The sequence below is a fragment of the Hippocampus comes genome, unplaced genomic scaffold, assembly GCF_001891065.2.
Source record: "Hippocampus comes isolate QL1 unplaced genomic scaffold, H_comes_QL1_v1.1 scaffold381, whole genome shotgun sequence".
Taxonomy (NCBI): Eukaryota; Metazoa; Chordata; class Actinopteri; order Syngnathiformes; family Syngnathidae; genus Hippocampus; species Hippocampus comes.
In genome coordinates, this window is record NW_017805016.1 from 1,024,346 (window position 1) to 1,036,601 (window position 12,256).

At 42.3% G+C, this 12,256-nt stretch overlaps 1 protein-coding gene across 4 annotated transcripts; it reads right to left on the reverse strand.

Annotated features, from left to right (window-relative positions):
* Window positions 1–353: 353 nt before the first annotated feature.
* On the reverse strand, window positions 354–11,859 carry kcnk4a (potassium channel, subfamily K, member 4a). Of its 4 annotated transcripts, none has more exons than XM_019863405.1 (8): window positions 10,707–11,859; window positions 8,216–8,288; window positions 4,841–5,105; window positions 4,231–4,348; window positions 3,952–4,112; window positions 3,053–3,239; window positions 2,685–2,821; window positions 354–1,570 (listed from the first exon to the last, which is right to left on the reverse strand). In XM_019863405.1, the coding sequence occupies exons 3-8, from the start codon at window positions 5,027–5,029 to the stop codon at window positions 617–619; spliced, it is 1,746 nt and encodes a 581-aa protein (XP_019718964.1). In that variant the 5' UTR covers window positions 5,030–5,105; window positions 8,216–8,288; window positions 10,707–11,859; the 3' UTR covers window positions 354–616. The 4 variants fall into 4 exon arrangements, with proteins under 4 accessions (XP_019718964.1, XP_019718965.1, XP_019718962.1 ...); XM_019863406.1 differs by having other exon boundaries at window positions 3,053–3,137; window positions 4,177–4,348; XM_019863403.1 differs by having other exon boundaries at window positions 4,177–4,348.
* Between the last annotated feature and the right edge of the window lie 397 nt (window positions 11,860–12,256).

Below are 12,256 nucleotides of genomic sequence, written 5' to 3' on the forward strand. Positions count from 1 at the left end.
ACCATTGTTCCTATCATGTGGGGTTTGGTAACAAGAAAATGCTGAGAATATCTCCTTTATTTATCAGAGATGAGAATTTAAAATTTTGGTAGACAATTTAGAAAGGCTCATGGAAGTACACGTTTGAGCTGCTTTCGCGGTCCACATAAAATGATGTGGCGGGCCAGATCTGACCCCTGGGCCTTGAGTTTGACACTTGTGCATTAATGTAATGAAATATGTGTGTGTGTGTGTGTATATATATATATATTAAAAATGATCATGTTTACATTATAAGGCATAATTATTATTCCCAATCAGTCCATTTCTTAGTCGTTCGCTGTATTTTAGTTTAGTCCACATTTGCTAATATTGGCATTCATCAGACCAAAGACTTGGGATTTTTTTTTTTGTTTGCAAAAAGATTGTGCATTATTTGAGGGAAATTTGGGCAAAACATAGAACTGAATAAGCCTTTTGGATAAAAGGTGAAACGTCTTTAACAATCAAGAAGAGTCTTGCTTCCATTCAACCTTCACAGATTACCATAACCTGGATGACCGAGAATGCTCTCAAGTCGCTGGCGAGTCGTTGTAAACAAACCGTTTCTTCAGAAAAGGGATAAGAGGAGTAGACGTCAAAGCGTCTGCGGAGAATCCCTGTAAGTCAGCGACGACGACAACAGCGAGTCCGGAGGCGGCGTGGGTGGATTGGACGGTGGCTGCAAGTCCTCGCCGGGCCTCCTCGCCTGCTTCGAGCTCCACTCGTGCTTCGACAACCTCCTCACGTTCTTCACGCTCTTCCGCTTGGGTTTGTGCGGTCGCCGCCTCTTCTCGTCGGCACGCTCACTCAACGCGTCCGACGACTCGTCGATGTACGCCAGGTTCTCGCCGAAGAAGTCCAGAAGGCCCGTGGAGTAGGGAGGAAGGGAAGGTGAAGGGGGAAGGGAACTCAGATCAGGCGAGGCTTTGTTTTCACCACATCTCGCCTCCTCCTCGGGGTTCATTTTGTCTCCTTCCGCTTCAACCGTGCGGTGAGCCCGGAGCTTCCGAAGATCTGAGAAGGATGAAGACGATGAGGAGATGTCGGATCTGGAGTCGAAGTCCGAACCTGAGGGGGAACCATCGAGTACGGCGGCTTCAGGGGAGTCCAGCTCGGAGGCGGACGGAGCCGCGGGAAGGGAGAAGGAACGCGTGAGCAGGTGAGGTAAGGAGTGATGCGCCATCTGTTGACGCAAAGCCACGGACAGCTCGGGCGGCTTTGCCCTCGGCATTGTGCCGCCGCCAACGGGAAGCCTCCCCATCGGCTTGGTCCTCATAGTCCTTTCCAGGGAGGATCCGCGCCCCTCCAGCCGACTCATCGAGCTGGACAGCCCGGCCCAGTGGCCGGGGAGGTGTCCGTTCTCTGGGCCCCCCCGGGCCCAGTAGCCCAGCGTGACCTGGGCTCCGCGTCGGATGCGGCGGCGCTCGCTACGCTTCCAGCGCCGGCGCTGCAGGAGGAACGGGTCGTTGAACTCCAGAGGGTTGGGGATGCGGAAGTCCTTGGACATGTTCTGCGTCCAGTCGGTGGCGTGAGCGCGCAGCTCCTCCATCTGACGTGACGAGAAACACGCAACCTATTTCAAGTGTTGAAAATAGACTGACAACAAATCGATGACCTAGAAAATGGAATCTCTGGGGAAATTACATGTAAATGCTGGAAGGCGAAATGACAAATATAGAATTAGTTGGAATTATATTGAATGGAATGGAATTAAGGTGCTGGATATGGAATATATTGAAAAATACAGAATGATATGGAATTGTGGAAAGATATGGAATGATACTGAACAACACAGAAGGAAATGGAATGAGATTTATGAAAAATGTACAATACGTTGTTGAAAAATGTGGAATGATAATGAAAGATGACTTACCGGTATATTAAATACAACTGATTGATATGGAATGAAGGCAGAAATTAAATTTTGGTTTAAAGGTGTCAGTGGGAAAGCAGGAGGAATTTTTGGGAGAAAAGTGTGGACTTGGAGGGGTTGTTTTTTTGTTGTGTGAGGCAGATGTGCTAACCACTACACCACCTTGTTGCCTCAAAAATTGTATTTTTAAGTCTGACGTTGATTGCCAAATATTGTCATTTTCCCACCGGCTACCAAATTTTGGGTCTCCAGCCACAACTGAATCAAATAATATGAAAACAATAAGTAAATTATATAGCACACATTTTTCAGAAAATAACAGCCAAGACTGTATTTCTCCCACAAAGATTTCAAGAATATTTTCCTTGGCTGCTGCAGCTTCCTATCATATTCCCAAAACTGCTAGTTTCTTTGAAGACTCGCAATTGTCCAAAGGTGTGAATGGTCGTTCATCCCTTCGTGCCTTGTCATTGACTGGCGAACCGTCCGGGGTGTCACTCAAAGCCAAATGGGTCAGCTAAACAAGTCCCTGAAGTTTACCCAATTTTAAAATCATCTCTTATTGGTCGGCAGATTTGTAAAACAGGCCAATGCCGATATGCGTCAAAATACCAAATATTGGCGCAGATAATCGGTCGCTCCCTACAAGTGAGGATGCAGTCAATATTGTTACATACAATCTAGAAAATGGATAGATAGATACAAAAACAGCTTCCTTCCCAACTAGAATTGAATGGTCAGATGAATGAAACGATCGTGCAACATGTGCGTGTGCGCATATGTGTCTCGCCTCAGCGCGGGTCCTCTTGGAGAGCACACGCAGCCAGTTGCCAATCATGGTGAGGATGGAGGCAAAGTAGGCCAGACCGAACACGATCCACAACCACACGAGAGGTTTGAAGAACAGCCCGCCGGCCTGACTACCATCTGGACACACGCACATAAACACACACAGATCTATTCATATTTTTGAAGGCAACCTCTCACCAATTCCAATTTTGTCTCTTGGGACTTTTTTTGCTGTTTGTGATGATCACATGAACATTTAGTCGGCAATTTTTTTTTTGTAATCTTTTATCGAATGCACATGAAAAGCTGTTTGAATAAAGAAAATTGGTGCAGCAACATCTGCAGTTGGATGTGTGCGAGTGTTCCCACCCGGCACGTAGTCTCCAAAGCCCACCGTGGTGAGCGTGATGACCACAAAGTAGAGTGACTCCAGGAAGGACCAGCCCTCTGACTTCTGAAAGAAAACCGTGGGCACGGCCAGGAAGATGAGGCAGCCGATGAGGATGGACAGCACGGCAGAGATCACGCGCACCGTGGTGGGACGCACTTGACGCTTCTAACGCACGCACGCACACACACACACACACACACACACGGCAGAAAACACACACACAAGCGATAAGTGTCCTAATGAGGAAGTTGCTAATGATGCAAAAAAAATTAAACTTTTTTTTTTCTCTTTTATTGTATTTTGTGTCTCCTATAGAACCTATGAAAAGCAAGCTCAATTTGCAGTTTTGGGCTGATTCTGAAAAGCCCCAAGATGCCACCAGATGCCGCCATAGCCCTGTCTAAATACAAAAGTGGCGTCAAGTGTGAGAAACCAAGCAACCACGTAAAATCTTTTGCAATTTGCCAGTTTCTGAAAACGTGTGCTTGAATAAGCTGTTGTGCAATAATCGATCAAGATCTGATCAGGATATGTCATGAAGTGATCTCTTATGAGTATTGAAGCTCAAGAGCCACTTTCAAGTGACCGCGCAACACCGCGTGTTACTAAGAGAAACACTCACACCACCAAAACGGTTGTGACAACGCAGCTTTCATGTCACAGCCAAAAGGTAAGCAGAGCCGCATTGAGTTTTGTGGAATGATTCGTTTCACTTAACAGTGTTAGCTTCTGCTAAGTTCAAAATACACAGAGTGTAGTGTATGAAGTGCTGCCGCCACAGGTGAAAATTATTTTATGAGTCCAAGAAGTTTGTCAACCTAAAGGGCTCACGAGACCTGACATTTGATTCCCGAAAAAAAAATAGAACCCTTCTCACCAGAAAAAGGGTCTCAATCTTGGCTACGGCCCTGCGCAGCACGGTGCCCATGTGGTCGCCAACTCCGGCCAGCAAGATGCCGAACATGGGAATGCCCACCAGGGCGTAGCACACGCAGAACAGTTGGCCGTACCACGTGCGAGGAGATAGGTTCCCGAAACCTAGAGGAGGGTAGACGAGGGAAGTCACAAGGACATAACGGCTGGGATGTTGGTAAGGTGTCACCCTTTATGAGCTGTCCACTGTAGTAAGTGTTGTCCCTGAAAGGGTTCAGCGTGCCTATGGTGGTGATGATGGCGCCGCAGAAAAAGAAGGCGGAGGCCACGTCCCAGCGTGTGGTGAAGTTGGTGGACAGGCTGTCCACCTCCAGGCCCGCTTCCACCGCAGATGCAACTCCCTGGGTGACATACACAAAACGTATAATTTCTCTCTCGCTCTCTCTAAATATAATTTAAATACAATAAAAGCTGTGGAACATCATTAAAAAATATATACCATTGAACACTTTAAATGTTTTAATACTTAAAAAAACCAAATCTAATTAAAAACAAGTATTCAAAAACAACAAAAACAATGTAATCATATGTATAACAATTAAAATCAGCAACCTTGTCTTAGCACAAACATATACAATTTATAAACACGCAAATTCAATCGAAAATAAATATATATACTGTGCATTGACACTAACCAATCAATTATTAAAATTGTGAAAATTGCCAAATACTGAATTTTGGTACATCTGGGAATGTTTAAGAAAAGGCTCAAAGTACATGGAAAAATTCATCAAATCCCAACGTTTGAGCAGACACTGCCGTTATGTCGCTTATGTTTGCGTGTGTGCGACTGACATGATGTAAGGAGGGTGCATTCACGAGTCCTCTGATACCTTCACCAGCTCGGAGAATTCTGGTTCGCTCACGCAGAAGTGATTGTTCAGGAAGTTGTTCTTGGCGGCGAGCAGCTCCTGGAACTTGTCGTACTCCTCGGATGCCTCCAGGTTCTGGAAGACCAGCGCTCCCATGCCCAGGTACAGCACCACACCAAATAAGAGGGCCAGGACCGTGGTACAGCGCATGATGTCCACCCCCCCACCGGGGTTAGAGGTCGGGGGATGTGGCGACGCTCGCACTCAGGATACACTTGGGGCACAGCTGGTCATAAACAGGAAGTTCCTTTTAGAGGCCGCTTTACGTGTAAACATGCAACACGGGTGCTTTTGGCAGGCTGACTTATTTATGCGCGTGTGCGTCACACCAGCGCCGCACTGGCAGGAAGCCGAGTCCAATAAGGATGTTCCCATGAACGCTAGGTGAGAAGTCACACATTGATGATGTCATACCGATATGGAAATTTCACCCCAAAGTGAACTCTCATCTATTTGGACTTCAGTACAGACAAATGCACCTATTGATGTTTGTTTTTTTCTGTGAAACCGAAGCCATAATAGAAAAATATGTCATGTAAAACCCTTCTTTGTGTCTTGATCTCCTCTTTGTGGCTCCTCTCACAAGCCTAATAAATACACTTTAAGGCTGTCAACTGCATCATCTGGGGCGGCCATTTTATTGTGTACTGCCACTTGCTGTCAACTGAAAATGACATCACACCGTCTCAGGCAGGAGTGTGAAACTCATTTTTGTCGCGGGCCACATTGGAGTTACGGTTTCCCTTGGAGGGCCGTTATGACTGTGAATTTTGTAAAAATTGTAAAAAATGTGTAACCACCTCCACATATTACATACACAGCGAACAACAAATACATGGATAACTAGTTTCGACATCAGAAGTCAAGAATAATGGATCGTTTGAACATTGTAATCATTACGTTGTATATAACAATTGAAATTTTGCTTCAGACTTTAGCATGCATCAGTGAAGTTAACATGCTTAAATTGCTTTCGCGGGCCACATAAAATGATGTGGCGGGCCCGATCTGGCCCCCGGGCCTTGACTTTGACACCCGTGGCCGAATGGCTCAGGTTGCAAATGTCACACGACCAAACCCAGAAAACTTGGTTCAGCTTCAGAAAACAGGTGAGCAGTGATTGGTCGTTGCCTGAGCCCTCCGAGACTGATGTCATTTCCGGTTGACGTGGCAAAATGGCCGCCGCCTGAGACTGATTGAAAATGGGTGGATTTTTATGCTTAATTCATCTTCCACAAATGCAATATCAATCAGAACACAACGGTTAGCGTAGTAGGGATGCACAGAACATAATATTGCAAAGAAAAATTTTTAAGCATATATTCGTGATAGCGAGAGGAGCTTCAAGGAAGAGCTGCGCGCCAGGACATGAGTAAGTGAATTTACGCGGCATTTTCGACTAAATTGTAAATTTGAGCGTGAATGCTTGTTGGCTTGTTTTTTATTTTGTTTTTTTTCCTTTGCACATTCCCAAAAATGCTGGATAGGTTCATAGGCAATTCGAAATGGTCTATTTGAATTATTATTATTATTGTCTACGTGTCCTTCGATTGACTGGTGACCTGTCGGGGTGTAGCTTTCTTCTCACCCAAACCCAAAGTCAGTCCAGGTCAACCATGACCCCGATGAGGATAAGAACTATAGAAAAATGGATGATTGCTAATCACATTCTGTTTGCATTTCCTCGGCGAGGAAACTCAGGATTTGTTCGAAACTTCCTTTAAAGATCCGAGATAGCACTGGCATTGCCCGTTGATTCATTTTGCAGGTGAGCGATTTACGTTAAAGCCTCCATGGGAGCCTTCTTTTTTCTCACACTATGGTTCGGTTTCACAATGAAAAGACACCAGCCAACAGAATAGTAAACTACAGTGGGAGGAAGCCGTTGTGACGCGTTGGTCACGTAAGACAGTGATTCTCAACCTGTGTGCTGCTGGAATTGATCCAATTTCACATCACTGGTTGGAAAATTAGGTGCAGTATTTACAAGTTTCCCCTGCCATGACGTGCTTAATACCATATTTGTTTTATACTGCTTGTAATTAGTTTACAACAGGTCTTGATTTCCTCCAAGCAGTATAAAAGTGGCCTCAACGAGAAAGCGTCTTTTTTTGCTCAGTGGGACAAAGATCTGACAGTCATCCGCATAGCATTGGAAGGAAATACCATGTTTCCTTAAGATGGAACCCAGCTGTCAATCAAATGCCACTTATTTGACCTGAAAAAACAGCTGCTACTTTGTCAGACGTCTTTCTTATGCCTACACATATCTACATGTATGAGCCATGAAAATAAGTCTTTTCCACCTTTCCACGGCCGCAACAACAAGGCACACTAAAGCTACACTGAAGTTCTGTCCAAACAGACTTTCAAGGCATAAGAAAAAAACTATTCTTTGCTATTCCACCTTTAACAGTGTAACATGCGCACACTCATGGCAAACAATGAGGCGCTCAGTTGAGTACTACATAGTTCATAATTTAGACTGTGTAATGTCGTTCGAAACAAATCTATGTTTAAAAAAAAAGTGGGGCCTCTCCCTATCACAGATTTTTGCATGTGGCTTCGGAACAATCCTGAGATAAATGGGAAAAGGGGGGGTGTCATCTATATATTGAACGATTGAGATAGACAATTGACAAAAATATTGTCATGAACAAAATAAAATAAAACATTTTTAGATAAGACAAAAAAAAAACTACATCTTACATTTATAACATTACCGGTAACTAAAATGTAAGTATAATGATGCGAATGTGTCTTCGTCTTTGTCAATATCTTACATGAGCCTTTGGGGTTCTTCTGCTACAGTATGTATTTATGTTGGTATTGTTGTCTGTCTGTACAGAAGAAGGTAAGTCAAAGAAAGGTTGTTTGAGAATTGTAGTTTACTGTATGGTACTTTATTACATAATACTTGACCTTTTTTTTCTTAATCTTGTACCTGGCAATACTCCATATTTAAAGGGAAAAAAATAATAGAAAGACTAATAAAAAATAAACTAAAACAAAGCATTTTTGAAAAAATACAAACCAATAAAAACCTGCAGTAAAAATAACAATTTTCATAAAAAAACAAACAAAAAAAAAACAAAAGTCAAAACAAAATGAAAAATAACTATCACGGAAAATCCCCAAATATTGTAACTCTGCGAGTGACAGACCGAACAACAAAATGCTCTCCCACTAAGTGGCACAAAGTCTATAAATATCCCGTATCCACATTTTGTGACATTTTAGCTGCGAGATATTTTCACCCCCAATGTTAAAAAACATGCCTTAGTTGAACAAAGGCTGACCAAACAGGACTACAGACGTCAATGAAGAAATTACTACCTTGAGGCTCCGAAGTCAGCAGTTCATCCCATGTTAGGTCAGCTGATGAGCTCTGTTGGGCTTCGCTGATGACCTTCAACAAAACAAGATTCCATTGGACGTCAGCACATTCAAAGACTTCCAACGCGCCTGACAAACACAAGACTAGTCTTTGTCACGGGTGTTTTTAACTAAAGACTGCGAGCCGCTACATGCTGCACGCTGTGACATTAAAAGCGAAAATTATCACCACTCTGAACTGTGTTTGCCTCACCAAAACAACTCCCTTGTCTTGGTCTCCCACATGGTCCCTTGACAATGTCCTGACATATACCAGAGTTTACACACTGTTAGTTTTCGGCGCTAATGGGGCGGGCCCGCCTTTTGCTTGTACAACTGTGACACGAGTTATCACTGTCCCAAAACAGCTCTTGGTTGGCAGAGTTTGGCATGGTTCTTTTGTTGGGAACAGCAGTGAGCAGTGAGCTCATGTGAAAGATAAACAACGGAGCAGGTGAGCCGGCGCGCCAAATCATGAAAGAAGCACGGGACTGAGGGGACACGTGCACGTGACAGGCATACAGCGAGTAAGGCAAAGTTCAGATTTTTTTTTTTTTAGCACCTCTGAAGGCTTACAATAAAGACTTAACCATAAATTGCAAAATTGATATTTTGCTTCGACTGGATTCCAGTGTCCTCACTTTGCCTGGTTGGTCAGAACTACATCATTAATTTCCACGAATAAAAAGCAGAGGGGGATAATTTTTTAAGTTGTAGTCATATTAAAAAATAAATAAATAAATAAAACTCAACTATGAATGTAGAATAGCACTACAGGGGTACCTCTACTTACGAGCGTCTCTTCATACGAAATTTTCAAGTTACAAAACGCCTCAGCAGGAAAATATTGCCTCTAGTTACAAAGAAATTTCAAGATAGGAAAGGTAAAAATACAACATGGACTGCTACTCGCAGCTCCGAGTTTCCTGAACGCAACATACTTCTACCTGCTCTGCCATTGGCTACTACCGAGCATCATCCTGGCATCCCATTGGCTAAGAGGGACCTCTACCGTATGTGTCGATGTGTGTAGATGGATAAATAGATATGTGTCTATGCAGCGTCCTCATCATTCGCCCCTCGGGCCATGAAGCGTTCCGATAGTTTTACAGAAATGTGAATCACCCAGAAAAAGTGTTCACCAATCGGGCGAGCGCTCACGATGCTTTCTGTCTGCCTGGGACATTTTCGAAGGATTGTTAAAAGTTGACAAAAGCAAATGTCCTTGGATCAGTTCATTCCAAAACGCCAGGCAAAAACCACTTCTGAGAAAGAACATGAAACTAAAGGGGGCAAAAAACAATGAGGATGTAGTTAAGTTAAATGACCATCATTTTAATTTTTTACTCTGTAATTTTTTTTTTTACATTTTGCCCAACTCTCATTTATTGTGCAATAATCTAATTGTAACATGTATTTGTTACATATTTTGATGCATTTTTATGCTTTAGGAAACATTTATGTCAGATTTTTTTTTGGGGGGGGGGGGGGGGCTACTTATAACATTTTCTAGTTAAGAAATGTCTTCCAGAACCAATTAATTTTGTAAGTTGAGGTACCACTGTATGTGATATGCACATTCACATTTCATGATTTGAATGTTGACAATCTCTATCAAGCGTCAATGTGCAATAGAACTATTGTGCATACATATTATGCATATCAAGTCAAACACATATCAGTCAATAATCTTCCACTTTACACTAGTTGTACAAATATAACTGGAGCACAATTAGATGATATTCACGTGCAACATTTTAATATTTCAGTTTTTTTTCTTGTTTGGACCAGATTTCAATGTCTTTGAATTTCTTCTTAAAGGGTCTTTTTGTTTCTTTGTTATTAATGCTAGTATTATGTGTGACAACTGCCACTGTGACAATTTAATTTCCCTCAGGGGATGGATAAAAATATCGACGCATTTATTAATCTATCTTGCCGATGATGACAGACATGCAGGTTGAGGGATTCCATTTAAAACTTAAATTGGTTCTGATCTTTATTATGCTAAAACACAACACAATAACAAGCGACGTATGGAAAAAAATCAAAGCATTTACAAGATAATAATACGGCTTGCTGCTTTGCTTGTGCAGCGGCAACATTTTTGATACAACTTCATTCGTTGTGCAGATGTCAAAAAGCGAAACTCAGGGGCATTTCATTTTTTAAATGCCACTTCGAGAAAACCGCAATGTGTTTCACCAACCGCATGTGCTGTGCAACTCGCATATTTTGAAACACTATCAAAACAACTGATCACTGTGTCCACTAAGCCGCAGAAGATGGATAAGACCATCTGTGGACAACAACTTAAACGCATTTAAGAGTTCTGCTTTCCCTTCATTCCTCTGCGATAAGACAAAGTGAGAAAACATGAATCTCAAAACTAACATTGATGACCACATGAATGAATGAAAGAAAATCTCCGCCGGGGTTAACGCAGTCTTACCTTGACTTTGGTAAAACTTGAATCCAGCGTGGCCCAATGCAACGCGTGTGCCACTCTCCGTAGTGTAAACGTGCATGTGTGTTTTTCTCCTTGGAAGGTGTTTTCCCCATTCTTGTGACCCTACATCACTCTGAAAGGGGGGAGAAGACTGGAGGAGGAGTAAGGGGACATTACAGGATCCGCCATTTCCTGAGATGGATATATATGTGTGTGCGTGTGTGTGTGTGTGTATTTATTGGGAGGGGTGTGGAAGAGGGGCCGGCAAACCAAAAAAAAAAGTGACACTTGGCTCGTCCAAGGGAGAGTTATGGCTGATGAAATAAAACAGCGAGTGAAGTTCCAAGGCCAAATTTAGCAACAATGTGAAGATTATGTGAATAAACCTCAAAAAATGGAGATGGGAACATGAGGCAAAAAAAGGGAAGTAGGCAGTCATAAATGGGGGCGGAAATGAGCCGTTTGATCAAGATTATTCTAAATACTTTGTAGGCGCCATCTCACAGGACTCAGTCGAAGGCAGCGGTGAAAGGATCAAACTTGAAATACGCGATTGCAATTGGCTAAATTGTATCCTGCTGGACAGCTTTGAGTCCTTTATGATGTACGCGCACTTTGAAATAAGTGGCTCAACAGGAAAAATATCACACTCTGGTTATTGTTATGCAGACACAGATTCAAAAGGACAGTTGAATAATACAAATGCTATTAAATGTATAGTTAAACAAAGATCCAAACCTTTTTGTTTGCAAATTTTTGGGGGAATACTAATGTATTATGATGAGGTCAAAATGTCTGTGACTTTGTTTCAGCTGTTTAAAAAGCATGATGCTACATTGTGAGAACGATAGAATTGATTATTTATGTATTCACAACAAGTACAGTACATATGTTTCTGTCTTTTTATTTGGAACATCACTTTTTTGAGGAGGGTGGGGGGGGGGGGTTGATTTTACCCATAATGTACAATTGGAGCATAGTCTTGCTACATAGTAGAGGAGTCAGTGTATTACAATGGCGTTTTTGACAAGAAAATCATGCCATTTAAAATGTGTTCCAAGATTTGAATTGTTTAATAACATAACTGCCTCAGTCATTTTTAAACTTACTGGTACCAAATCAACCCCCCCCCAAAAAAAAACATTGCTAAAAATTACAAGTATTATTCACTGGAAAACGTTTAAATATGACAAACAAACAAACACTAGGAGGCTAACATATTCGTGCACCCTCCTGTTGTTTTGGTTTCTTTCAAAAATGTTCACAGGTCAAAGTCACCCAAGTCACATTTGAACACAAAAACAAACAAATAAAAATGTTTTTATTGTGAAGATTTTCTTCAAAATATTTTCTTGGCCTTTACATTGTAAAAAGGCACAGTTGGAATTGTGTGTGTGTGTGTGTGTGTGTGTGTGTGTGTGTGTGTGTGTGTGTAAACGTTGCAAATTAATCTAGACTGGCCTTCACAAACACCCAAAAAATGGCTGTGGTCAGGGGAAATCATATGCGTGTTTGCCAATACAATCTCATGAAATTCCGAGTAATCAATGTTG